General features: G+C 59.5%; 1 protein-coding gene across 1 annotated transcript; it reads left to right on the top strand.

Moving 5' to 3' along the window:
* Nucleotides 1–16,269: 16,269 nt before the first annotated feature.
* On the top strand, nt 16,270–26,731 carry Ccdc197 (coiled-coil domain containing 197). The gene is made up of 7 exons (XM_077799752.1): nt 16,270–16,364; nt 17,388–17,474; nt 18,687–18,861; nt 19,961–20,089; nt 21,056–21,172; nt 24,359–24,650; nt 26,628–26,731. Exons 1-7 carry the CDS (start codon nt 16,270–16,272, stop codon nt 26,729–26,731), a joined length of 999 nt encoding a protein of 332 aa, XP_077655878.1.
* Nucleotides 26,732–27,792: the final 1,061 nt, after the last annotated feature.

Below are 27,792 nucleotides of genomic sequence, written 5' to 3'. Positions count from 1 at the left end.
GGCACCCTGGGATGAGGCTTGGTCACCCAGCAGTGGCTGGTAGGCACTGGCCCAGGGATGGGCCGTGCAGCTGGCTCAGGGTGGCATCGGGGGTCTCCCCTCCTGTGCGTCCTGCTGTGCCTGGGTCCCCCAAGGCCTTCCTGAGCCGGGGCCATTCTCTGGAATACTGGTATATGTGCAAAGGGGGAGCCAGCCAGCGGGGCCCTGTAAGAATGTCCACCAGAATTAGCAGACCTGAGCCAGGTGCCGCGGCTCACGCCTGTATTCCCAGGGACTGGGGCGGGGTGGTGAGGCCAGAGAATCCCAAGTTCAAGGCCAACCTGGGCAACTTAGCGAGACCCTGTCTCCAGATAAAAAATTAAAAGGGCTGGCGATGTAGCCATGTGGCAAAGTGCCCCTGGGTTCCACCCCCAGTACGACAGACAGATGGATGGACACCAATCGTGGTGTCAAGGGGGCGGGGCTGTTTTCAGCTGCCTGCACCTTCCTGAGCCGTGACTGACGCTTCAGATGCCAACGGCCCAGCCTGGGACAGCCCAGCAGGTCAGGCAGCACAGGCAGAGCCTTGGCCTCGGCTGGCCTCGCAGCCCCCTGCTCTAAACCCACTCCCCCTACACTCTCCCAAGTGTCCTCCACACGAGCCCCTGTCCCTGCCCATGGCATCCCTGGGACTGCCTGTGTGAGCTGCCACTTCCTCCCAGGAGGAGTGTCCAATGGGAAAAGGCCCAGGCCTGGTGGCCATGCTTGGCTAGCCCTGGGCAAATTGGCCACCCTTGCTGAAGAGGCCTGTCACTTGCAGTCCCAGCCCCCCCCCCATGGGCCCTGGAGTCTGGGGATCCCTTGCTGTGTGACCCCAGCTGTCCCCCACCCCGTCTCTGGGTGATTTTCCTTCCGATAGCAGAAGTGAGAGCTCCAGGGTCCTAGGGGATTAAGTGGGATTCCAAACTGCCCGCGGGACCCAGCGGCTTCTTCCTCCCCAGGCCACCTGCAGAAGGGAAAGGCGTCTCCCACAGGCCAGGACTCATGGGTGCTCAAGTAGCCCATGGGCTGAGGCTGGACTGTCCCAGAGGCTGCTGGCTCTGGTGGCCTGCCAGTCACTTGGTCTCTCCGAGGCTGCGTCTTGCCATCCCTGAATCACCTGGGGATCTTGGGAACGACATTAAACCCCGAGTGGCCACAGGCCCCAGTTAACTGCTGGAAGCAGGTTTTCCATAAACATAAACATGTTCAGAGCAGAGCTGGGAGCAGCCTGTTGCCCTTCAACTGGACACAAAGGCCCAACAAGGCCAGAATGGGGTAGGCCCAGCCTCGTTCCCCGGGGACTGGTCACTGTGGGCTGGGCCTACATCTCCCGCTGGATGTGACAGCACCTGGCCCCTGGGCAGAGCTGGACCAGCCTCCTCCAGCCCTAACTTCAGCTGGAGAGGGGAAGGAAGGGGCAGGCCCGGGGCAGCCTCTCTGGAGCCAGCGCCAGACACACAGCTGCTACCCCTTTGGTGCCTCTGCGGGGGCAGCCAGCGAAGGGTCCCTGCTCTCAGCCTTTCACCCTGGGCCTTGCTCCTCAGGGAATCCTAAGTGGCCAGCGACGTGGGGTTACAGAGGGTCAGCCAGACCTGGCCATCCAAGGGAGGCCGCAGCTCTGTCCACCAGGTGAGACAGGGCTCTGGGGGGGGAGGCGGGGCTGAGAACACAGGGTGAGGGGCCGGGCGAGGTCCTGGGGGAGGCCTGACTCTGTCACCTTGACATGGGAGGGACAGGCAGGGCACTCACTCACCAGCACCCCTCCTGGGGTCTGGGCACTTGCCAGGCCGTCCCGAGAGGGAGGCGTTATATGCTGATGTTAGGGACAGGAACCGAGGCCCACCTGGCCCTGCCCAGTCTCAGTGACGGTGAGACCCAGCCACACGGCCTGTGTCCCACGGAGAACTGAGGGAGCGGGCGGAGAAGAGCTGGGCCGTCTCACCGCCCCTGAGCAGCCCTCTTGCTGAGGAAGGGGGAACCCTCCTTGAGTCTGGAGGGGGCAGAGCTGTGGGGCCTGGCAGGAGCCATGGCTCTGGCCCTGTGCAGGGCTGTCGCTGCCTCTCGCTGCCTCCCATGCAGATGGGCTGGGTGGAGGGCCATGGCACGTCCCCAGGGGCCTCTTTACCTTCCTGGTGCCCTGTCCCGTCACTCTGGGGCAGTTCCCCCACTCCTCCTACAGGAACTCCACAGGTGGCCGGCAGGGGAACCTCTCACTGGGTTAGAGCAACCCAGGAGCAGCGCGGTGACCCCCTTGAAGGTTGGGGGTTCTTGTTTAGACTGGAAAGGGGGAAGCTGGGGGCCTCATTGGCTGCACCTGTGCTCCGTGGTGCCTGTGGCCACCCTGGCCTCACCCTGGAGGAACAGAGGGTGGGCGTCCAGCTGCTGGCAGGATGGCCGATGTGTGAATCCGCTTTACAGAAAAGTATTAAGCATCAGATCAAATCCCTTGTTCTCTGAGTTCTCCGCCTCGTCCCGGTGTGTGTTTGCTGAGGCACATGTGTGAGCTGCTGGATCGTGACGTATGTGCACGTGTGTGTTCTGAAAACTGACAGCTACACACGCAAGGGACACCTGACATGATGGAAAGCACTTGGGCCTGACCCTGTGGCTGGTCTTGGCCCTTCTGGAAAGTTCCATGTGACCTGGGCCATCTTTTCCCCTCTCTGGATCCCTGAGAAGTGGAGGAAAGACGGCCCTGTGGCGCTGTTACGAGCACGGAGTAGACTCGGAACTCAGCGCCTCTGAACCTGCAGAGTGGCCGTAACCTGCTGTCCCCGTAGCCTGGCTCTCTGAGAGCACAATGCCCGTTGGGAACCAGTGGGAATTCAAGTCAGCCCGCCTGAGTATTCCAAATACAGAAATTTAAAAGTGGGATAATTATTTTGGAAAAGTCTGAATCTTGGGACTTGAGCTTCGTGGCAGATGGTTTCACAATAACTGTCCGCTGCGCAGGTCCAGTGGGCACGCGCTCCTGCGGCTGCGCTGGGTGCAGGGGCACACTCGTGCACACACTCGGCCTGGAGCAGGCGCCAGTGAGACCTGCCCTCCAGGAAGCTCGGGGACCCTGGCAGGCGCTGCCACGTCCACTCCTGCTGCCCTGGGAGAGGGGGGCTCCGCGCCTGGACGTGTTTCCAAGTTCCCATGGCTCACGTGGGCCAGGTCCTTCTTTCTTCTCCCCCCTTACTTCCCAGTTTTCTCGTTGCCACGGAAGCTGGCCGTTCCCGACAAACTGCACCGTCATAGTTCCTGGCCTGGCCCCGCAGAGCGTGTGACCCAGGCGCCCAGGCCCAGCGCCCACGACCGCCAGGCCTGCCCTGAGGGTGGCTGCCCTCCATCTGCCAGGCCCTGCCAGCCTGGACTCCTGGGACAAGGCTGACCGGGCCGACCCACAGCCTGCTCTGGGCCCTCCTGGCCGGCCAGCTGGCCTCTCAGACTTTGCCCTGCCCTCAGGGCCTCTGTCCCTATATTTAGTGTCACTCTTGGCCCAACAGGATGGAGTGTCTGTTGTGCCACACGTCCTGGGATAATCTCCAGGCCCCGATGCCCAGTGGCCTGGTTTCTGACCCAGGGGTCTGTGGGGCCCGAGGGTTGCTGCTTCCAGAGAGGGAATGGCCGGTCTTACGGAAATAAAAACAGGCGCCCGTTGATCACATCCCCCGGTCTTCTTTGTGGGGTCTCCAGGGTCAGCCCCAAACGCCTCCCACAGCCTGATTTCTCCCTCCCGCCTCCACCTGTGCCCCACCCTCCTGCCCCTTGATGCCGAGGAGCCCTTTTGGACCCAGCAGGTCCAGAGAGCAGTTGGTGTGGGGCTGTGGGTGCCGGGCTTGGCTCCATCTTCCTGCCACCCCTGGGAGCTGCTGGGTGGCTGCCCCATCCTTCCGAGCCCAACTTCTCACCTGCAGGAGGGGAGTCACAGCCGCAGCACCTTCCTCCAGGGGCGTGGGGCGGGTGGGGGTGGGGTGGGACTGAAATGAGGCAACACACTGAGCAGGTTCAGGGCAGAGGTTGCTCCAGGCAAGTGCCCAATAAATGTAACTATTATTATCTTTATCCTCAAGGCGCAAATTAAACGCCATAAGCCCAACCAAGAGCCAGAGGCCAACACATGGGGCGGATGGCCCTGCCCAGGGGAGGCAGCCGGGCAGAGGAGGAGGGAGCAGGGGGGGACAGGGAGGAGGGGTGGGGGAGGGGAGCCAGTGCAGAGGGCAAGGGGACCGTGGGGTCCTGGAGGAAGGATGGGGTGAGGATGGGAGGGAGAGGGAGGTCGTGGGGGAGGGATGGAGGATAGGTGGGAGTTAGAGGAGGGCGCAGAGTGGGCATTGGAGGTCTCAAAGCTGCCAGGCTGCCTTTGTCCAGGCCACAAGTGGGTGCATGCAGGTCCAGGGCACAGCACAAGTCCAGGCCTACGGGGACTCCCCCAGGAGCTAGATGTGACCGGAGTGCAGGGGGCAGGGTAGGGCAAAGTGGGGTCAGCCCTGTGTCAGGGCACTCGGCTACCGTCACCAAGGGTTGGATTGCATCCTACGGGAGGCAAGGGGCAGCGTCTAAGCAGCTCAGAATTCCTGACCTCTCCTCTCTCATTTCTGCAGCTCAGTGCAAGAGGTCTTAGTGGGCGGGGTCAGAGCAGGGACCTGAGCCTTGGGAGGGAGCTCCTGGGTGGGACAAGCCTGTGGAGACAGCTCAGGGGCAGGGGGCTTGGGTGGGGGAAGTCCAACCCTGGAAGTTGGTAGAAATCTTGGGAGAGGTTTTGGATGAAGGACCCCAAAACCTGATGAGCCACAGAGCAAGACTGTGAGGGCGGAGGGCCCCATGGACACCTGGCTGCACCTGCTGGGCCTGGACTCTCCTCTTGCTCGGCCGAGGCAGCTGGAGAAGCTGGGGCCTGCATGTGGCATCTGGGCCTCTGACTGGTCCTCCCCGTCTGGGTCTGACCTGGCAGGGAAAGTCCTCTAAGTCTCATCAAGGGGACAGAGCCCAAGGAGGATTAAGACCTGGTTCCCTTTTCAGACCACATGGCCACCCAGGTGCTGCCAGACCCAGGCTCCACCCTCTGTGCCCGGCTGGTGGCATAGGGTGTTGCCTGGGCTTCCTTGTTCCCAGGACGCCCCGAGGTCCTGACTCTTGCCATCTGCATTGGCTAAGGCTCGCGCCTGGATCCAGACAATGGGAGGCTCCAGTGGACAGGACGGGGACAGGACCAGGTGTTTCTTGCTCCAGCTTCTCTGTCTCGGGCCACAGTTCTGACAGGCTCCTCCATGGCTGCAGCCCCAGCTGGGCAGCTTCTCACCAGTCCCCAGGGTCACCACTACCTCTCCCTGCCTCCTCTCTTGGTGCCCTTGACCCTGTCCCTTCAATAACTTCTTTTTGGTCAACCTTTTTCATGAGCCTGGCGTGTCTTACCTAAGGATCATCAGATCCAATATAGAAATGTCTACTTAGATTTACATTTCCGATGAATAACAAATGCTATCTGTAGTATAAGTGTGTCCCCAATACTACATGGGATATACTTACACTACATGATTACTGGCTTCTTACCTAAAATCCACATCTTGGCTTTCCTTCTCGATTGGACTATTGTTCTCTCAGGGCTCCTGATGGATGCCTCCTCATGCCTCTCAGCCACCCCCAACCACAGGAATAGCTGGGTTTGGAAATCCCACACCCTGTCACACAGAGACAGAGCGGGGGCTGCTTCTTTCTTAGCTGACAGTGGGAGTCTTCCCTGCAGCAGGAACCGTGGCCTAAAGAAGAGGAGGGGAGGAGATTGACTAAGACATTCCCTAGCTTCCTGATATCAGCCCCAGATGCCCCCAGGCCCATTGGCAAGTCCTGGCCATTGGCAGTGGCATGGCAGAGGTGTGAGGGGGTTGGGATGCAGGACAAGGGCATCTAGAGAGGGAATTAGAAAGATGTGGAGCCGTTATCTGTACTGCAAACTGGCTTTGGAGTCAGGTTGAATTCCCTTTCTGTCTCCTCCTAGTCATGTGACTCTGAGCCTCAGTTTCCTCATCCATGAAATGGGGATAATGATTCCTGTAGGCAGCCAGTCTGCAGTGAGATTAAAGGGCCTGTGTGCTCAGGGCACTCAGACAATGAGAACAGGAAGCACCAAGACCCCGCCTCTTGCCCTCTGCATTGGCTAAGGCTTGCTGCTGTGACAAATGAACCCCAAGACTCAAACAGCGGGGTTTCCTTCCTCTTGAAACATCTGCATGTGGCCAGGATCTTCACCAGCAAATGCTTCTCCTCCCTTCGGGTATTTGGGCCCAGGCTGCCTCTATGGGCAGCTTGGCCAGGTCAGAAATGTGTCTCCCCAGGTTGTAGCTTTTGTCTGTGTGAAGCTGGAAGGGGAAAGAGGACGGAGAATGGCGTGTGGAACATTCCACCACCTGGGCCTGCAAGAGGTGAAGTCACTAACGCTCACATCCTGCCAGCCAGAAGGCAGGCAGTGGGGCCCCTTCTAACCAGGCAGCCTGGGAGAGGTTTCCTAGATGTGCTCTCAAGAAGAAGGGACAATGGGTTTGGTGGCCGCCAGCAGACTCAGCTACCTCCACTCCCCAGGAACTAACACTGCTAACAGCACCCGAAGGAAAGAGCCCCAGGAAGAGGACAGTCCTGGTAGTCCCCCTGGTCATGATGGTGAAATAGAGGCTGTTCATGGTGAAGGTTCCCTAGAAACAGGTCCTGAGATGAGGATTTGAGTTCTGATTGTGCATTGAAGAAGAGATCTGTATCAGTATGTTTTCTCTTGCTATAACAAAACACCCAAGGCTGAGTGATTTATAAAGAAAAGTCCAACCCTGGAAGTTGGTAGAAATCTTTGTAGGCTGAAAGTCCAAGACTTGGAAGCCCATAGTTTGGCCTCTGGTGAGGGCCCCTTTGGATGGGTCATGTCACGGATGATGGCATCGTGGCTGGCAAGCACGCAAGAGGGAGAGATGGCATGACATGACAGAAAGCCAGAGAGAGATTCAAGGGCCAGGCTTACCATTGACCACCATTCACTCTCCGCGGAACTAACTGGGTCCCACGAGAACTGTGTCAATCCCTTCCCCAGAGCAGCACCCGGGGACCTCACCACTCCCACCTCTTGGCTTCCACCACCCCAGTACAGCCACACTGAGCACCAAGCCTCCACCACTGGAACACTTAAGGGACAAGTCACACCAAACCCTAACAGGACCCCACAGAAGGTGGCAAAGGAGCCGAGGAGTGAGACGGGAGCGGAGCCGGCTGATGGGAGCCGGCTCACAGCGCCCAGCCAGGCCTCTGACTTGCCCGTTGAGGGAGTCCGGAGCTGGGTGTTGAGCTCCCTCTGGGCCCGGCCTCCGTGGCCTCTATACTGGTCAGAGGAGGCTCAGGCAAGGACTGCAGTGGAAGCCTGGGCTGTGTGCCCAATGGTCATGCTGAGGGCACATGAAGGGGACTCCGGTATCTGCGACACTCATCACATGCAGAGTGCACCTGATTCCTCTCAACGGGTCCCCTGAAGGTCAAGGCCAGCATTAACTCCAACCTGTGGTGGTGTCCGTCACCTGCTCCCCTGTCCCCTGACTCGAAGGAGCAAGGTCACAGAGCTGAGAGGCCACCATCTGGCCGGGGGGCAGGCACGGACCTGCGTGGAGCTGCTGCTGTCCTGTCGAGACCTGGGTTCCCTTCTCCCCGCCGTCCAGTCTCTGTTCACCACTGAACAGGTGGCTTTGCGCTGCCGGTCCTGAGGACGCAGCTGGGGAGGGTGACTGCCTGCACCCCGAGGCTCACACTGGACCACACAGAAAGAGACAGCCCCAGCTTGGGTCATCCCTACTTTGCAGAAACCAACGGGATTGAGGCCTGTAAAGGCCAAGAGGAGGATCCCAGCCCTGTTCTGAGGGTGACTTCAGATGCTTTGAAAGAATCGACCAAGCACCAAACCCTGGTGCCCGATCCCTGGATCACAGGCGCCCACAGGTTTCTGCCGGGAAGATGGGTACATTCATTCTCCCTCCTGAGGCTGAGACTCTGCAGACAAGGACACAGGTCAGGGCTGCTCCAGAATCTGCAGGGCCAGTGCGCAGAGAAAGTGCAGGCCCTGGCTCGGAAATGACGGCGAGTCTCAAGACAGCGACGGTGGAGGCTTAACCAGGAGCTTCTGCACGCAGGGCCCTGTGCGTCTGCGTGTCAATGAGGTCTTGCTGCAAAGGCTTGATCAAGGGCCCTGCTCAGGAAAAAAAGGGCAGCAAGGTCACAAGCACAGCCTTTCAATGGCACCCATCCTGGAGGGGCCAGGCCTGTGCCCATCCTGGGGGAGGCCGGACCCGTCCTCCAAAGTTATCGAGAAGCTGCTGCGGGTCCTGGGGGGTAGAATAGATTGCTCTCTAAAGGGCCAGCCAGTCCCTTGACCTTGGCTGAGTCCCAGAACCCTGCTCCCAGGTCAGAGGCATTGGTGGCCTGGGCCCCAGGACAAGAGGCACAGACTGGATAAGAACAGCAGGCACAGGGTGACACACAGGGACATGCCATACCTTCCTGAAACCTGCCAGGGCTGGAGCATACCACCACCCAGGGTACCAGTTGCTGGGTCCAGCCTCCCCCCAGGGTGAATACTGCTCTGGGCAGGGGGGGTAGGGTCCTGTAATGCATCTCTCGTACCCAGCATGCTCTGCTGGGCAGGTGGGTGGCCCTCCTCCTGCCCCACATCCCTCAGGAGAATCCCTCAGGGTTTCCACCAAGTATGTTCCCCTGGGCGGAGTTGGGACAGGTCAAGTGGTGGCTTGAAACTCTCCTTGACCTGGTTTCTCATGCGACTGGTCCCGAGAGCCCCCAGGATCTAGCCTGAGTCCTTCCTGTGTCTCCTGGGGTCTTTCCTGGACCCACTCAGATGTGCTGGGGTCAGGAATCTGGGAGGGCTCAACTGGGTTCTCTTTGGGCCTCCCAAGGCCGGAGTCGAGGCCCAGGCTGTACTCTGGAGGCTTGGGGAGAATCCACTTTCCCACGTCCCCAGTGGGTCGCCAGCTCAGCTCCTTGTGGCAGTGGGACGGGGTCCCATTCTCTTGCTTTTGGCTGGGGACTGTTCTCAATTCTAATGGCTTCTTTGGACTTTGCCCATGACCCCTGGCATTTCAGCCCAGAGAAGGATGCACTCTGTTCCCAGTGAGTCCCGCCCCCACTCCGGATTCCTCACCCGCATCTTCTGCCACCAGCAGAGGAAACGCTCTGCCTTTAAAGGGCCCGACCCAGGGATCATCTCAAGGCCCACTGACTCGTGACCTCGAATCCCCCTGCAAAATCCCTGATGCCGTGGAGGAGAACAGACTCCAGGGGAGACCGCGCAACGTTGTCACAGCCCCAGGGACCTTGGGGGAAATCACAGGGCATCCTGGATCCTGGTTCCCTCCCTCCCCCCTGTAGCTCCTGCTCTCTCTCCTCACCGACGTCCCCAGCTGCTGCCAGCATTTTTAAGAACATCAGGATCCCTAAAAAATGATATGAAAAAGGGCCGAGTCCAGGCCACCCAGGAAACTGACAGGAGACCCCAGCTGGAGACTTTCAGCACCCCCACCCCCAGGTTTGAGACCTCTCCCTCCAATCCCGGCCCATGGAGACCACCCAGGGTCAGGTATGCCTGAGGGAGGTTTTGGAAAGTGCCAAGACGCCCTCTTGTGGGCTGTGAGGGGACAGCTCCGATGGACAGGGGTGAAGCGGGGGTGGGTGACCCAGACAGAAGTGGCCCGTTTCCCTGCTTAGCTGGAAAGCATGCCAGAGAGGCCTGGCCTTAACCACAAATGGCTGTGGACCAAAGAATGGTCACCAAAGCTGGAATGCAGAATAACAGTAATAATAGCAACTGATGTTAAGTGCTTTGTGTAGATTGACTAATTTAATGTCCACCACAGCCTTAGAGGTAGCCGTGACAATAGCCCCCCTCCCCCCCCCTTTTCTGCAGTTTCTCTTCCATGGTTTCAGTTACTTGTGACCACTGAGGTCCAAAAACATTAAGTGGAAAATTCCAGAAATAGATATTTCACACGTTTTTAATTGCATGTCATTCTTTTGAGTAGCATGATGAAATCTATTGCTATCCCACTCCATCCAGCCTGGGACACCAATCATCCCTTTATTCAGTGTATCCATACTGTGTATGCTACCCTCCTGCTGGTCACTTAGTTGCTGTCTCCTCTTATCAGATTGGCCATTGTGGTATCACAATGCTCGTGTTCAGGTAATGCTTCTCTTACTTACTAGTGACCCCGAAGCAGGAGTAGTGATGCTGGTGCTTTTACTACAGTACATTTCTATAATTGTTCCATTTTATTATTATTGGCTGGGTCTAATTTATAAATCAACCTTTATCTTAGGGTGTGTACGCCTAGGAGAAAACGCCGTCTATGTAGTTCTCAGTACTATCACAGTGGCGGGCATCTGCAGGTGTCTTGGAAGCCTCCTCCAGGGATAAGGGGGACCCCCTGTGTTGTTAACCTCGTTTTGCAGAGGAAGAAACAGGCTCAGGGAGGTTAAGACTCAGGTGAGGTCAGAGGGTTCAAGATGAAAGAGGAGATGACGGACTTGCCCTTTGTGGTCTTTTCATGCCCAAATTCACAGCTCTGTCAGTGCCGTGATTTGGATCTGGAATGCTCTCCAAAGGCTCCTGTGCTAGACGCTTGGACCCCAGCTTGGCACTCCTGGGAGGTGGCGGGACCCTTAGGAGTCCTAAAGTCCCCTGCCTACTGGGGGGTCCTCAGGCCTTGAGGGCTTGTGGGACCCCAGCCTGTTTCTCTCTTTCTCATCCTGATCTTGAGGGAAGCGGCTTTGCTCGCCATGTGCAGCTGCCCCGTCCAGAGGCCTAAAAGCCACAGGTCGTGGCTGGGACCCTCACACCTGAGAGCCAGATCAGGCCCCCTCTTCACCAGTTGACCACCTCGCTGTTTGCTATCGTTATGGAGGAAGGACACAATCAACCTCCGTCCCAACCCTAGTGGCTCTAATGACCTGAGACTCCCCACGTGGGGAAGAAGTGGGGCTGGAACTACGGGGGGACACTACGGGGGACAGATCTGGACTCAGCCCAGGGGAAGGTTGACACCCCATGGTCAGATTGGCCCAGGGCAGGAGGCCACCGTGGAGGGGGGACGCTGGCTGCAGGGGATCTGTGCAGGCGAAGATGCTGCTCTCACTTCTGAGGTCCTGGAGTGACACAACCGTCCCAAGCCTCTTGTCTGTGTCACCGCTAGGTTCTCGCGCTCCATCTTACGGGTAAACTGTCCCCAGCACCCAGGTGAGCACACTGAGACTTGAAGACATTTGTGACTATCCCCACAGACAAGTGAGCACATTGAGATTCGAAGACATGTCTCATGATGCCTACCCTCGTTGGTGGGGGAGTCGTGACTCAAACCCAAAGCCATGTCTCTCCAGACCTCAGCTGGTGACCATGCATCGATTGAGTGCCTGCTGTGTGCACTACTATCCTAGACACCAGGACTCTAGCAGGACCCATCAGTCCCCGTCCTTGCCCTCATGGAGGTCACATTCCAGCTGGGAGGGAGATGACTCAGAGTGCCGAGGGGTGACCGTAATTGGTCAGGGAGCCACTCTGAGGAGGCGACTTCTGAGCAGAGATCTAGAAGGCAAGAGGGAGAGGGCACTGTAAGAGCTGGGAGCATGGCAAGGTGGACAGAGTGAACCACGGGTGCAAAGGCCCTGTGGTAGGGAAAGGGGACAGAGAAGCCAACGTGAGAGGGATGGCCACGGCGGGGCCCCATCATTGGGAATTTGACTTCATTGGTGATTTAACGCAGTGGCCACCAGCCCCAGTGACACGCTGGCTGCTCCTCCAGGCACCTTGTTGTTAAACTGTTAGGAGCCGAAGCCAACCACAGTGGGAGAATTCCCCCCATGGAAACTGGCCAGGGCCACAAGAACAGCTTTCTCCCTGGACAGCCCGATGCTGAACAGTCACTTGCAGGTCACTGGTTTTCTGCAGGGAAATGGGGAGGTTGGATTTTCTGAGACGTGCTCCCCCTGGTGGCCGGGTGGAGAACGGCCTGCAGGGGCCTGAAGCTGCAGGTGCAGGGAGGCCACGGCCAGGCAGGTCAGCGGAGGGAGGAGGAGGGACTCTAGAGGTCTTGGAGGAAGAATCAATGGCCTTGCAGGTTCAACTTGCATCCCAGGTTCAGAGCAGGAAGGTGACGTGGCTTGAACCCAGTCGGCCAGGCCTGACTGCCCTGTCCCCCAGACCTGGAGTTAAGGCTCTGGGACAGGAGGAAACAGGGATGTCCCCGGCTGCCCCTGACCTGGCCCCTGAGGTCAGAGCACCCGGCCCACCTCTGTCCCCTGGAGGGTGGTTCCTCTCAGGTGCTGCCGGGAGGGGACTGAGACCCTGGACACTGGGAAGCCCAGCCCCCGGTGGACCAGGACCAGGGGTCGGTCTTCCCTCCCACGGAGGTCGGGTCTCAGGAGGGCTGGGCCAGGGATGGCCTGGATATCCCAGGACCTGCTGGTGACTCCCCAGCCCAGAACCTTCCCGGGGCAGGGTAAGGATGAGCCGGGGGCAGCAGGACTGGGCCCGGCCGAAGCACCAAGGAGCGGGACCTCAGCAGGGCTGCCTGGGCCCTGGGCTGCTGCCGGATCTGTGTCCTCATGTGCCAAGGACGGAGGGAAGGGCCAGGTGGACCGCGGAGATTCTCCCTCAGTGAGGAGGGCAGGAGGCCAGAAATGCCTGTCTCGGAAACTTCAGGTGGATCAGCAGAGCAAGTTTGTTTCCTCACCCTCTCTCAACTCTGCCTGTGAGCAACCTGAGGCTCAGAGAGGCTGTGTGCTTCTCCTCTGGTCACACAGCTGGTCTCCCATTGACTCCACAGCTGCAGCCTCACTCTGCATCCTGAGCATCCCTTGGGCGGGAGACAGGCTGGCTTTGTCCCTCTTGGGAACATTTGGGGCTGCTGTAAGGATGAGGTTGGAATTCTGGGCAGGGAAGCTGGATCGGGTCCCTTCTCCGGCTGCACCTAATGATCCAGGCCCTGAGGGCTCGGGCCTTTGGAAAGGTGGTTTCACTGGTTCTACTGCCATTGACGGGCAGCTCTGCCCCAGGGCAGAGGCTGAGCAGAGGTCAGAGACCTGGGCCGTCTCCAGCTGTGTGTCCTCGGCAGGTAGCCGAAGCCTGTCCATGGGAGAGAGAGAGAGAAGCTAGTGGGGCAGTGCAGGTGTCCCTGGGGCAGTTCGGAGGGCCTGGGAGGAGCAGGGCAGAGTGGGATACTCAGGCCCAGACTTCTGGGCCCCGTGTGTGCTCGCATGGGTCTGTGCGCAGAAGAGCCACGTTCCATTTTCTCCTCTGCTATCCCGTCTTGCAATTCTTACTGATCCTTAATGACAGCCTCGAGTTTTCACTGTGCACCGGGTCCCCCAGGCGATGTGGCAGCCCTGCTACCAGGTCCTAACCCAGGAGAAGAGCCAGGTGCTGACTATAATAGGGCCACCCCTGATGGTGACCGGCACCCGCCAGGGCTGACCAGGAGAAACGGCCCCTCCCAGCCTCATCTGTGTGTTCTCTGGGCACTTCATGGGACTCTTCAGGCCAAGATAAGCCCTCACTGGGAAGCAATGGTTCTGCCAACGCCCCAGCCTCGTGCCTATGGCTTTCAGGGGCCACTTGGGTTAGGGACCTTAGCTTCTGGGCAGCGAGGTTCTGGGGTTCGGGAAGGAATGCTGCAGGTAAGCTGCCCCAGCACCTGCTTCAGGCCACAGGAGGGTCAGAGATGCTGACGGAGTCCCTCAAGAACAGCCTCCCAGCTCTACATCCTGGCCGATAGGACCCTGTTGATCCATCTCCAAGTGCTAGCAACTCAACTTCCCGAATGGTCTGGATCTCAACTCCCTGGAAGGACGACTCAGCTATTTCCCAACAGTGAGACCTTGGGCAAGTTATCCGACCTCTCTGCGTCTCAGTTTCCCCATTTGAAATATCATCTTCGACCTTGTGGGTGGGTCCTGAGGACTAAATTAACCCCCCACAAAAAGTGCGTGGAACCCGGGTGCCCAGTCGCCACCCCCGCTGCTGGTCCCCTCCACTCCTGCCCTCTGAGTCGGGGAGCATGCTCAAGCGCACAGTGTGACCAGGACCCCCTCTGAGAGCTGCCCGCTGCTCTCTGGTGAAGTGCAAAGCCCGAGCCTGGCTCCCGGGGCTTCCCTGGTCCCCTAACCCTAACCCTTGGTCCCCGGAGCAGCCAGGATTCCCAGAGCAGCAGCCAGGTGCGGGCCTCAGGGTGGGGCTGTCAGTCAAGCCCGGGGCGGGGCCGTGGCCCAGGCTCAGCCAATGGGCTGCGCTCTCTGGGTTCCTGAGACCGGAGAGGACGCCATCCTCCCCACCTCCCTCCCTCCTGCCATCTGTTTCTTCTCTGTGACAGTGACTTGTCACACTGCTGCCTGCCAGAAGCTCCTCCAGCCTCAGCCCAAGTCCCCTGCCTGTGGCCTGGTGGCCTCGCAGGCCCTTCTGTGCCCTTGAGCCTCTGCCCTGCGGTCCCTGCTGGCAGACGCCCTCCCACCAGCTTCTCCTTGACCTGGAGAGTCAAGGCTGGCTCCGGCTCCCTGCTCTCAGCTGCGCCCCAGCGCTCCTCAGCGCAGCCCTGGGACCTCTGCCCTCTACCCGGGTTCCCCTCACAGGGACCTGTCCCCTCCCTCGTCTGACCCAAGACCAGAGCCTGGGACCTCCGCTGCCGGGCTCAGTGGGCTCCACACGCCCTGGTTTCTAGGACGGGGGGCAGGGGGCTCCCTTAGGACCTGCTCATGGGCAGAGCCTGGCAGGGGCGGGGTCCATCCCCACTGAGAGGGGGGTTGAGGGGAGTGAGGAGAGGGAGGTGGGGGAGCAGCCCAGAATCCCAGTGAGAGGGGCCCCTCTGCCCCCCATTAACTGTGGTCATCCAGGAACCAGCCGAGCCCCCACCCCTGTGCCAACCCCTGCTCGGCTCCAGCCACAGACCCGCTCCCCCCAGCCCTGGCTCTCCTGCAGCCCTGCCCGGCTCTGCCCTTCCCCAAGGCCCTGCGTCCCCTCTGTCCTCCCTGAGCTCCCCGCTTCCCTCCCTGAGCAGTGGCCCCCACAGAGCCGGCTCAGGTCAGCCTGGCCAGCTAGCAGGGCAGGTGCAGGGCAGGATGTCAGAAGGGGCACCAGGCCCAGCGCCCCCAGTGACCCTGGCCCAAAGCTGCACGGGTACAGGCTGACCCATGGGCAGGGGAGTGTCCAAGGCCTGAGTCCTTTCTGCCTGCCGCCCGCACTGGGTCAGGTTGGCCCCGGGTCCTGGGGACCTAAGCCTGCAGGGGTGCTAGGGACATGCACAGGTGTCAGTCACCAAAGTCAGGCAGAAGGGGACGGAGGGATTTGGACTGATCCAAGGTCATCAGGACCTCCGCCTTGACTCCAGGTGACCAGCCTTGAAGCAGAGGCCCAAGAGTCCCATGGGGTGGCAGATGCCTCTTGTCCCCTTCTCCATGGAACTGAACCAGGAGGGCGGGGCAGGGGCCACAGGACATGGTGACTCTGGTTCTGCACACACAGGTCTGTCCCGAGGACAGAGCCAGCATTGTGATGTCACAGCTGGCTGTGGCTCTGTGCTGGGAGAGCGCGAGAGTCAGCTGGGCCCCGCTCCTCCCATGCCAGGCGGTGGACAGGCTGCCCAGCCCTGCCCCGGCTCTCTGCTCCCTGGGCATTCGGCTGGGAACACTTGGCGCTGCCGTGCAGAGTCCCTGCTAGCTGCCCTCGTCCCCTTGGGCCTGCAGCTCCTTGGAGGTGTCCATCTCAGCCCCAGCCCAGCTCTCCAGCAGGCGCACATGAGTGGTGCCCAGTGGGTGGGCGGGCGGTGGGCACGGAGCTGTCACGAGGGCCCTCTGAGCCAGCCCTGCTCTCAGCCCAACCTCTTTCCCAGATGCTGCTGGAAGTCAGCCCCTCTTGGAAGATCTGGGGGTGATGGGGCCCTACCAGTTGTGAGGTGGCCGGGGTGATAATGCCACTGCAGAGCGGCACCCTCAGTCCTATATCCCAAAGGCCCTGGACTTCAGATTCAATAAGCCCAGAGTCCAAACCCAGTTCTGCTGTGTGACCTTGAGTGGGTCCCAGCCCTCTCTGAGCCTCGCTTCCGTGCCTGTGTAGCAGGATTGCTAACCGGCTGCAGAGGACTGTCGGGAGCATGAGGAGGAAGCCACTGCTGTGACCGTTCTGACCCGCGACCCCTCCTCCATCCCGCGTGGCCTGGGGTGCTGAGGGGCAATTCTGGTGCCATGGACACAGCCCAAGGAGCTGATCCAAGCGATCCTGGTGACAAGGACGGGGACCTGCAGGTGCTGCTGCAGGAGCTCTGCCAGCTGCAGGCCAAGTATGTGTTGTCCCAGGGCCTGCTGTGCCCTGCCTTGGCCCCAGCCCCAGCGCCACCCACAGTGAGCCCAGTGGCCAGGACGTGCAGAACTGCCCCGTAGAGGCCAGGGAAGGGACGGGGGCGGGCAGCAAAGCCTTGAAATCAACCCAGCTGTGGCAGGAGAGGTGAGAGGCGTGGCCACCACCCCTTGATGACCTCGGATCCTGGCCAGTCCCTGCCCCCCGGGGCTGAGTGACCTCCTCATGAAGGAGGGGCTGCAGGTGGCCATCCCAGTGCACCTTGACCCCCAGGAAGTCCATCTGCGAGGGTGAGCGGGTCCTGAGTGGAGACCCTGGTCCTCGCCCTCACTTGGGGCCTTAAGTGGAGGCTGCTCTAACAGCCCGAGTAGATGGCGAGGGACGGGCCCCAGGAAGGGCGAGGGCGCGGGGCATGAGGTACTCAGCCAGACGGCTCCCCCTGCATGCCCCAGAGAGGTAGGGGGGCTTGCTGGGCCCCTGGGGGTCACTCCGAGAAGCCACTACAGCCCCTGTTTGCAGAGGCAGACTGGGGCTGGCCCTGCCCTGCCCTCTGCCCCCCAGCGCTGACCTTGACGGGGCCCAGGTAGGCCACCGACTGGACGCTGCTTGCTTAGAGTTCCTCCAGGAGTCAGCTCAGGGGCGGACGGGGGCCACCTCCCCCCACGTGGTCCTGGCCTGCTGTGGGGCTGCTCTCCACCATTGCCCAGGGAGAACCCAGGCCCAGGGAGGTGGCGCACCTGGCCGGGGGGGGGCTCTGCCTCCTGGACGGGCGTGGCCACCACCTCCCCGCTCCAGGAGGGGTCTGTAGACCACCCCCACCCCCACCCCACGCCTGTCTGGGGCCCAGTTGGCTCAGCAGTAAGACGGGATGAGAGGCCCGTGGCCGACGGATGGGCAGGAAGCGGCCAGCTCAGCACAGGGCCCAGCAGGAACCCACAGAGGTGGCCTGGCAAGGGGCTATGCAGGGCCGGGGTCCCACGCCACGTCCTTGCCTCTGGCCCCACAGGCAGAGGAAGCTGAAGAGAGCCGTGCAGAGGCACCAGGTGTTCGAGGACTACCTGATGAAGGTCCTCAAGAAAATCCCCAAAGGTACGCGCCTCCTGGGGCCTCCAGGGCTGGGGCCGCCCCCAGCGGCTCCTCTGCTGACCCGGAAAGGCCACCACCGTGGCTGAGAAGGGCCGAGTCCCCCTCCTGGTCCCCACCCAGGGTCCCGGCTCGCCCTGGCTCTCAGGCTAATGGAAACAGCTCTAGTGACGGTGGCCAAATAGACTGATTCCGCCACGCGAGGAGCCCAGGGCCGCTTTCCACGCTCAGCCACGTGAGCCACGTGGACAACCACCGCGGGCCTCTGCGCATCCGCAGACCCGGCCAACCCCAGGTGCAGACCAAGGCCCCGCCTTGCCCTGCTCCTGAGCCACAGGCCACAGCTCACGGACCCTCACGTCGCTCAGGCGTCACTCAGGTTTCAAGGCCACACGGGACCTGCGGGTTCCAGGTGAAGGCAACGTCATCTCACATAAGGGACTTGAGCAGCCTCGGGTTTTGGTGTCCACGGGGGTCCTAGAACCAGAGCCCCTGGGATACTGAAGGACAGCGGTATTTTGTCTGTGGCTTTTTGGTTTTGCTATTGTGGACTAAGAGTGGGTGCTTGAAGGGGATATAGCATTATTTTGTCTTATCATCATTTGTTCCAGGGTCCACTGTTACAAGTGCTGGAAGTTCTTTAGAAAAGGAGAGACAAAAACTTTAATTATTTATTTAATATTATAAAAAAATAAAAAACAATGATCAACATTAAGTATTTACTCTGTGCTAAGCTCTTTAGCAGATCTTTATGACACCTCCTTCCCAGCCTTGGGCTACTGTGCTACCCAGGTTCAGAGGGGGTAAGGAACTTGCCCAAGATCACACAGCCAGGAAGTGGTGGGCTAGGTGCAGCCTCTGATCCATCCGTCTTCACAGCCGCTGTGCTCAGGGCCATATTAAAGGTACTGGCCAGGGCCGTGGGAGCCTAACCCTGCCTGAGGGTCAGAAAAGGCTTCACAGAGGAGGCCACCTCTTTCAGGGCTCAGATGAACTCAGCAAAGAGCAGGCACAGGGCTGCAGCCCCGGGGCACAGTGGCAGGTTTGGGGCTGGTGGGTCCCATGCAGGAGCTGGCAGGGCTGCTGGGGGGGTGGCTGGGGCAGGGCCTCGGGTGCCAAGCCAAGGGCGGGTGTGGGGCTGCTCAATTCGGGGCTCAGCCGCAGACACCCCACCCACCTGGTCAGCGCCCGCCCCTGCCACCCTCCCTGTCCCCACAGACAGCAGCCTTCGGGAGGAGCCGGAGTCGGCCCTGGTGGAGGCCATGGTGCGGCACTACGGGCGGCTCCTCACGGCCAGCCAGGAGGCCCGGAAGTGCCTGGACACCTTCTCCCAGATGAACCAGTCCCTCCTCCAGAGCCTGGAGTTCCTGGAGGAGGGCCATAGGACTCTGGTGCCGGTAAGTGCTACCTGGAGCTGGTCACCCCGGCCAGAGCAGCTGGGGACCCATTTCCTGTCCACCCCAGGGGACCTGGGGTCTCCTCCCTCCCTGTCACTCTGCCTGTGCTTCAAGGGCCTTCCGTGGGGTAGGAAATCCAGGAGCTCTGGAGTCGGGCAGACTGGGCTTCCAATCCCAGGCCACCCCTGGCCGGCTGCAGGATGGGTGTCCTGTCTGAGCCTCAGTCTCCCTGTCTGTCAAATGGGGCCGACACACCCTCTCGTGAGACACCAAACACAAACTGTGTCACACGAAGTGCTCTTGCTGGAGGGGGCACACGTCCGCGGGGGAGCCCATACTGCCATTGCCACGTGAGGAAGAGTGACCAGTTGCTTGGTTTGTCCCAGAGGGCCACTGTGGGATGTTTGGAGCGTCTCTTCCCCCTAGTGGCAGTGCTGCAAAACTACGCCACTTGGTAGTTTCTTTTCCTTTGAGGGCGGGATCCACGCAGGTGCCGGACACTGGGAGAAGCACCTAAATGAGCTTTATCTCATTTAAACCTCCCTCCAGCATCTGCAGGAGAAGGGGCAGTTATTCCTGGGAGATTTGAGAGGAGATCAAGCAAGGGTCGGCTGAATGCTGTCCTCACCCACGAGGTGGAATCCTGTTCCCTGGGGTCCCTTCCCTGTTACCTCTAATAGCTCAGAACACTGCGTGGAAGCAGCCCTCATCTAACCACTCATGTTTGGGGAAGGGGCTTAAGTTTCGCCTTCAGTCGCAGCCGTGCTGTTCTCATTTTTGAAGCAAGAAAAGGAAAGGCCAGAGAAGTGAGGCTGTGTCTGCCCCGTGTCTCCCCTGTCGCAGCCCAGAGTCCAGCTGGGCCACAGCCGGGGCCAAGCTGGGTCCCGGTGCCGCCCAGCAGGTCAAGGCCGGAGCACGCAGCCTGCTGGCTCTGGCTCGGGTGAGGGACACCAGGCCTGGGCAGGCCCTTCCTGCGTCTCCCGGGCCTTGAGCAGCCCCAGCCACTCAGACCACAGTGGGCAGGGAGCTGCTCAGGGTGGCCCAGGCAGATGACCCCAAGAGTCTGCTGCCCCATGATGACCCAGGCCTCTCACCTCAGAGCCTCAAGATCCAGCTGTGTCAGCTGCAGAAGAAGTGTCACAGCACCCAGTGGCAGAGGCTGAAATACAGCATCAGCTACCAGAAAGACGTGGGCGTGGACACACATCCACACATCCGGAAATACAATGTGAGTCCTGTCTGCTGGCTGGGGGGTGGGACCACTGCCTCCTCAACCAACCATCCCCAGCACAGACAGACAGACAGACACAGACACAGAGACACCGAGAAACATGGACATACACACCGACGCACAGACAGACGCACACACAGACATACAGAGACAAGTACAGACACACAGAGACTTGCATACACACACACTCACACACACACACACCCCACTGTCTCTCCTCAGCTAAGACGGGGAGACAGACAGTTAAGGACCAAGCTCTGTGGAGAAGCAGGGCTGGGCCCGCTGGCCTGTCCCAGGGTCTGGGATTGTGCCAGGCTGTAGCCAAACCTTATGTGATTTTTTTTTTTTTGGCCAATAATGGCATTTTAAGTGAGTTACTGTGCAACGTCGTAGGTCACCTGGTGTCTCTCTGGCCATGGCCTGGCTGTGCTGAGTGCAGGGCCAAAGTCCTGACCAGGTACCAGGGTGTCCAGCTCTGCTCCGCCCATGGCTGGCCTCAGGGACGTGGCTAGCTCCCCCCAGAGCCCCCAGAGCCAACAGCCCACACCCCCCAGCCTCAGGGACTGCTGAGAGGTCAGCTGGGGCCCAGGCTCGGGGCTGAGCGCTGTGCCGGGCTCCCTCCCCTGGCGGGACGCGGTCACTGAGTGAGTGTGGGACTTCTTGGCCCGTGGACTGTGCCGGTGGGACCCGGGTGGGCAAGACCTGCGGGCTGGCTGTGGTGGCAGCTGGACCGGACAGTCGTGGAGTCCTGGCGGCGGCACCTGACCGTGTGCTGGAGGTTCGGGTTCGCAGCCCCTGCCCCTGGGGAGACGCGCAGATGTCTCCTGAGAGGAGGACCTGGGCTCTGGTGGGAGCAGAATACGGCAGGCGGAGGGGGCGCCAGGCTCCGGACACCCCAGCCTGCGTGAGCTGGGGCAGGGGCGGGCAGCTGGCGGGGCTGAGCCTCGGTCCATCCTCCTGCAGGGCCAGCTGCTGGACTACCTGCAACTGACCGTAGACAACATGGCCCGGCAGTGCAGCCGCGCGGCCCACAGAGTGCCCGAGAGCCTGGGCCTCTTCTCCAAGCTCGACTGGATCAAGGTGAGGCCAGGGGCTGGCCACTGCCCCCACCCCCTGCAGGCCTCCAGCCTGAGCCCGTCCTGGGCCTTCACCCATGGCCCCCACCAGCCCTCCCTCACGGCTACGTGGTCCCGTGCTTAGGACCCAAGGCCCCCGAGTCTGTCAGTGAACTTGAGCCCCATCAGGTGACGGGGTCAGGGTGGTGCACAGGGGAACTCCTGTCGGGTCTGATCTTATGTGCAGCCCCTGGACGTCACCACCACCCACACACACACACACACACACACACACTCACACACACACAGCTACACACAATGCAGACATGGATGATGCTCTTTGCACACCAACAATACTCGTGAAACACACAGACACACCTGAACACTCGCACACGCGCAGACCCAGGGAGGGTCACACAATTACACACGAGCGCACCAGAAGGAGGCGTTCTAGGGACTGAGGGGCCTTCTGCGCTGGATCTTCAGTTGAAACCTCAATGCTGAGCCAAGTTCAGCCAAGTTCATTCTGGACCCTCTCAAGTTCATTCTGGACCCTCTCAAGTTCATTCTGGTCCCTCTCAAGTTCATTCTGGACCCTCTCAAGTTCATTCTGGTCCCTCTCAAGTTCATTCTGGACCCTCTCAAGTTCATTCTGGACCCTCTCAAGTTCATTCTGGACTCTCTCAAGTTCATTCTGGACCCTCTCAAGTGCATTCTGGACCCTCTCAAGTGCATTCTGGACCCTCTCAAGTTCATTCTGGACCCTCTCAAGTGCATTCTGGACCCTCTCGTGGTTGCTCCTGCAGGGACCAAATGAAGTAGATGCTTCAGTGTCTGCAGCACACTCAGAATCACATGCCCTCACAGGGGCGAGCTCCAGAACACGTTTGTCTCCCCAGAAGATGCGCTTGACATCTGGCTGCTTTCCTTTGGCCCCGCGTTCTTGAGGTTCAGCCACATTGTAGCCTGCGTCGACTCCTTCGTCATTGTTTATGGCTGGGTGGTACTCCACTGTGTGGATAAGGCACATCTGTTCTTCTCCATTCATTACTTGATGGATGTTTGAGCTGTTCCCACTTTGGGCTGGTGAACGTGCTGCTCTGAACATCAGCAAACAGGTTTTTATTCGGACATGTTTTCAGTGCTCTCGGGCACCTGGGTACATGCCCAGGAATGGCATTGCCGTCATAGCTCTATTTCCCATTTTGAGGAACTGCCGAAGTGCTTGTACAACTCAGGATTGATGCCCGGGGGTCTGGACGTCTCCACCCCTCTGCCAACCTAGGCACTGGCTGTGTCATTGAGCCGTCCTGGTGGGTGTGGAGCAAGTGGAATCTCCCCTTGGTGCCTTGGTTTCTGTTTGCATTTTCCTGATGCCGTCGGGCATTTTTTTTTATGTGCTTATCGGCCGTGAGTCTCTTGTTCTTTGGAGAAATATTTATTCAAATTCTTTGCCTGTTAAAAAATATAGCTATTCATCTTTTCGTAGCTGGGTTGTAAGAATTCCTTACATACCCTGGATGCAGGTCCTTTAGCAAACAAGGGATTTGAAAACCTCTCCCGTCCTGGGAGGGTCTTTTACCTTTCTAATGGTGTTCTTGGAAGCACAGATTTTTTAAATGTTGATGATCCAGTGTTTTCACTTTGGTTGTTTGTTTGCTGGTGCTTTGTGGGTCGTGTCTAAGAAACCAGTCCTCGGCCAAGGCCGCGAGACTCACACCTATTTCTGGTGTGTGGCCGTCTTGCTCTCCTGGTTTTGACCCGTGTGGCCCAGGGCTCCAACTCCATCCTCCTGCAGGAAGCTGGCCACTTGTCCTGATGCCATTTTTTCTTTCTTTTAAACAATTCTTTCCCCCGTTGAGTCGTCTTGTAACTCCTCAGAGATCAGCCGACTGTGAACGGGAAATCTGCCTCTGGACACTCAGCTCTGGTCCATGGATTTACATGTCTCTCCTCTTTTCTTGGGGGGGAGGGAGGTATCATGGATTGAACTCAGGGCCACTGGACCACGGAGCCTCACCCCAGCCCTATTTTGTTTTATTTAGAGACAGGGTCTCACTGACTTGCTTAGAGCCTCACAGTTGCTGAGGCTGGCTTTGAAATCACGATCCTCCTGCCTCAGCCTCCAGAGCCCCTGGGATCACAGACAGGTGTCACTGACCTGGCCTAACGTCTCTTCTTTCGTCAGCACCACTTGTCCTGATGCTGTGGCTTTGTAATGATTGGGGGCGGGGGGTATGCCGGGGGTCACCCAGGGCCTGGCACACACTAGGCAAGACTCCACCCTGTGTGACACCAGCCCTTGGGTAAGTGCTGGAGTTGGGCTCGGCCGGGCCCCAGCGCCTCAGTCCCCAGGGCAAGTCTGGTGCCCAGGGTCGGGGATGGGCACCAAGGCTCAGTGGCACATGGGGACCCTCCCCCTCCTGTCCGTCCTCTTCTGCTCTGGCTCCATCCTGCATCCAGACTTGCATTGGAGGCCGGCTCAGGGAGACGCCCCGTCCCAGGATTCCTAGCTCGGGGCACTTATGGGCAGGGCTCTTCTCTGGGGTCCCCTGTCAGCAGCAGCCAGCAAGAGTCCCCTCGAGAGGGACTTGTCACAGGAGTCTTTCAGGCCAATTCAAGGCTGCCATGAGACTCGACTTGGGGCACATCCAGCTGGTCTGTCTGGCTGGCAGCCCCAGGTTGTGACTCTGTCACTTGCTGTAGGAAGGTCACTGCTGAGTAAGGGCACGTTCATCTAAGTAGCCACAGCGTATTCACTCAATTTTCTCCCCAAGAAAACAGAAGAAGTGACAAGGTACTGTCAGGGGGTCCCCAGGGCCCCCCATAACAATCACATCAGGCCTCGGGGTCAATCTGTCAGTCCTCAGCCAACACTAATGAAGTCACCCAGACGTGCTCAGCATCAACAGGCTTGGAGGTGGGGGGACAGAGACTCACCTGGTCCTTCAGAGAGGGAGAGGGCACCGTCTAGTGGGAGCCTGGAGGGAGCAAGGAGAAGGGGCAGGTGGCCCTGTTCAGGAAGTCATCTGCCCCTCCTGGGCTGGGCAACTTCAGACAAGTCACACAACCTCTCTAAGCCTCGGTTTGCTCATTTTCCCAGGGGCACTGCACCCCGTCCTTTTGAGAGTTGTGGGAGAGGCAGGCCACCTGGGAAGTGGTGTCCAGGGGCCAGAGCCCTGTTGGGTGAGAGACTGATGTCCCTTTGCAGGAATTCATGTTGGACAAAATGGAGATGGTGAGGACGAACTCACAGCTCACAGAACCCAGGGAGTGCTGGGCAGCGGACAGTGCCAAGGACCAGGAGCCCAGGAGCTTCCCCAAGCCCTGCGGGAGCTTTCCAAAGAAGCAGGATCCCTCCCCCAGCACCCCCCAGACCCCCGTTCTCGGTGCCCAGGCCTCCGAGTGCTCCGGCCCTCACCCAGGGCCCACAGCATCAGGACCAGTCCTGTACCCGCCTCGCCTCTTTTCTCACCACCGCCAGCCCATGGGGGCAGGGGAGAGTGGGGGGCAGGGGGGGTGGGCAGGGTCCTGGGGGCAGGGGGGGGAGGGTGGCAGGGATGGAGTCGGGGCCTGCCTGGATCTAGCAGAGAGGAGCAAGAGGGTGGTGGCAGCCAAGCAGGGGTCCGGGTGGCAGCCACACACCCAGGAGCCCAGGCTGCGTTTCTCACTGTCACTAGAGAACCTGGCTCCAGACCTGCACCATGAGGTGACTCCTGAGACCGAGCTCCTGAGGCCCGCTTGCTATTGCCAGCTCTGAGTCCCAACAAATCTGGAAAATGCCACCAGCCACGGGACACGCAGGAGGCGACAGGATCCCTGACGGGTGCTGAGTCTGCAGGGGCCCTCCCTGAGGGTCAGGGTGGAGGCTGCTCTGGGGGCACCTGGCAGGGCCAGCCTCTCTCTGGCCTGTAAAAGCCTCAGGGAGTCCCCGACCTGGCCCCCTGCAGCCCCATGTTCTCAGGTCAAGCTTGGAGAAGGTCCATCTAAGTGGACACTGGCTTGGCTTTCTCCTGCTGTCACCAGGGCAAAATCCAGCAACCCTCTTGGCCCTGAAACGACCTCTGGGGCCCTGCCAATGAGGTCAAGCCAATTTATTGCTCCTACGTTGCTTATTCAGCTGAAGGTTCAGGGTAAGGGCAGATGATCTGTAAACCAGGGGGCTTAGAACAGGTGCTGACGCTTGGTCAGTGGAGCTGGGTCCACGTTCTTCCGGGTCCCGAGGGAGGCACGGGTGGGGAACCTTGAGCAGGTCTTGGCCCTGAATTCATTAGGAGGCTGAGCAGCGTGCAGAAGGCGGAGCCTGGGCAGGTCTTGAAAGTAGTTTGAAAAGAGAACCAAGGCCGGGTGCAGTGGCTGTGCCGGTCACCCCAGTGACTTGGGAGGCTGAGGCAGGAGGGTTGCAAGTTAGAGGCCAGCCCCAGCAACTTAGGGAGACCCTCTCTCAAAATAAAAACTTTTGAGAAAAAAAGGTCTGTGGTGAGGCGCTTCCATGTGGGGACATGGTCAGAGCCCCTGGGTTCCCTTTCTCCCCTGCTCTTTCCAAAGAGACCTAAGGGGTGGGTCCCACTGAGCTTCCGGTGTGGACAGCTGGGCCGAGGCCAGACTTGCAGTGCACATCCCTCGCAAGTCCTGCAGTGATGTCCCTGCTGCAGGTCCCCAGAGCACAGCTTGAGAACCTCTGCTCTAGACCTGCCCCAGGATCTGCCCCAGCAGGGCCACCGATACCCCTGCCTGGGCTTTGGATTTCCACCTGCGTCCTGGGGCTGCACCTGGGTTTGGGGGACAAGCACCTGCTGGTCTGGCCTCCTGGGAGGGTCTGGAGAACAGCGTCCCCTAGGCCCATCTCTGGCTCTGTGGCTGTGCCTGCGGGGCTCTGTGGACGGCTGGTTGTCCTGTCTGTCCCCTTTCATCTGCCTGCTGCGCGTTTGCTGGTCTGGTTCCCACGCTTTGTCACGCTGCCGAGGGATGACAGGACATGTCCTGGGTTGTGGTGGCCGGGATATCCGTCTATGCCCTCAGCTGGCTCTCTGAGGAGCCCCTGCCTCTCCTGGGCCATGGAATTGACAGGTGGCGCAGGGCACCTAGTGGTCTGCCGTCTGGGGCTGTGGGGGACTCGACCCAGGGCTCCAGGTCCTACCTGCCTAGAAGCCAGCACTCTGGCCCCGGGTCCCTGCCGAAGGCACTTTATTCAAGGTTGACGGGTGACAGGAGGTGCACTTGAATCTGTCCCCTGAGTGGTCGGGAAGAAGGGATTTCCGTGGCCCTGGGGAAAGGGGAAAGAAGGCAGCCTGGGTGTGACCCGGGTCTGGGCAGAAGTCAGCGCACCGTGGGGGGCACTGGCAGCTGCTTTGAAGTTGGGGAGCTTCCGTCTCTCCATTATTCTGGTCCCTCTAGGGCTACTGACCGGGGTGAGGGTTGGGGGTGGCTGGCTTCTGACGGGGTCCCTAGGTCCCCGAGGCCTGTTGTCGTCCTTGCAGTTGCACTCGTCGGAGACTTTGGTCTCGTCCTTGGGTTCGGCGCCTGCGTCCTGCGTCCTGAAGACCGGCTTGAACAGCCTGGAGGCCAGGGAGTTGCCCTTTGAGGGGTGGGATTCACCGGCCTGTGGCAGAATGCTGGGGCTGGCCCTTCTGGGTTGCCACACTGTCCAGGGATGAGAAAGGTCTCTCTGCCCTGCCCCCGCCCTTTTAAAGCTCCCCCTGGAGGGGGGGGAGGGAAGAGCAGTGTGATGTCCATCCCACCTGACCCCACAGCTGGGCCCTGGGTCCCCAGGACACACCAGGCCTGGGGAGAGGACAATTTCTGAGGACCAGACCTGCCGACACATTCCAGCTTTGAGCAACTTGGAGCCTGGGGACCTTCCCCTCCACCCTGGAGGAGGGGGTGACGTCAAAGCTGGGCCCAGGAACCGGCTCTCGGGGGAGGGTCCACCTGTGTCCTTTTCCCATCCCGTACACAGGTGTCTACTCCAGTCCCTCTGGGTGGTGGTTGAACATCTTGAATGTTCATTAAAACCACCGGTGACACTTGCCGAAAATGGAGGTGCCCAGGGCTGAATGCTCAGAGATTCTACATCGATGTCGGGGCCCAGAAGTCAGGAATTTTAGGAAGCTCCCGGTGGTTCCGGTGCCGCCGGCTCCCAGATCCCAGAGTGGGGAATACTGGGTACTTCAACATGAAAGAGAAATTCTGGTCCATATCTTGTGGTCATCGTCGGGAAGGGCTTGGAAACATGAGATCAGCCTGAGAGACCCAAGACAGCCAGAACGGCGTCAAAATATCCAAATACCTGAAAAGAATGAGCTGGGGAAATGTCTGGTGTTTACAGAGCTCTTACAGATGAAGACAAAACCATTGCCGATCTTTCACAGGCAAATCACAAATAAAAATGTTCTCCAAACATGAAAAAAGGTTTCAACCATATAGTTTTTGCCCATCAAAAAAAAAATCAAGCTAATATTCAAATGCTTGTAAAATAGGCTCTCCGATACTCTAGTCCTGTTTGCATAAACTCTCTGGAAAGTCATTTGATAAGAGGTCCAGAGGGTTCATGTCCCTTGGCTCTGTAATTCTAGCTCAAGAACTGAAGTTAATAAAGCCAGAGCTATTTGGTTCCAAATGAGAGTCCAATTCAACTTGGCTTAG

This window comes from Urocitellus parryii, chromosome 6 (assembly GCF_045843805.1).
Source record: "Urocitellus parryii isolate mUroPar1 chromosome 6, mUroPar1.hap1, whole genome shotgun sequence".
Lineage (NCBI taxonomy): Eukaryota > Metazoa > Chordata > Mammalia > Rodentia > Sciuridae > Urocitellus > Urocitellus parryii.
Note: the sequence above shows the minus strand (reverse complement) of the source record. Positions and strands in the feature narration are given on the sequence as shown.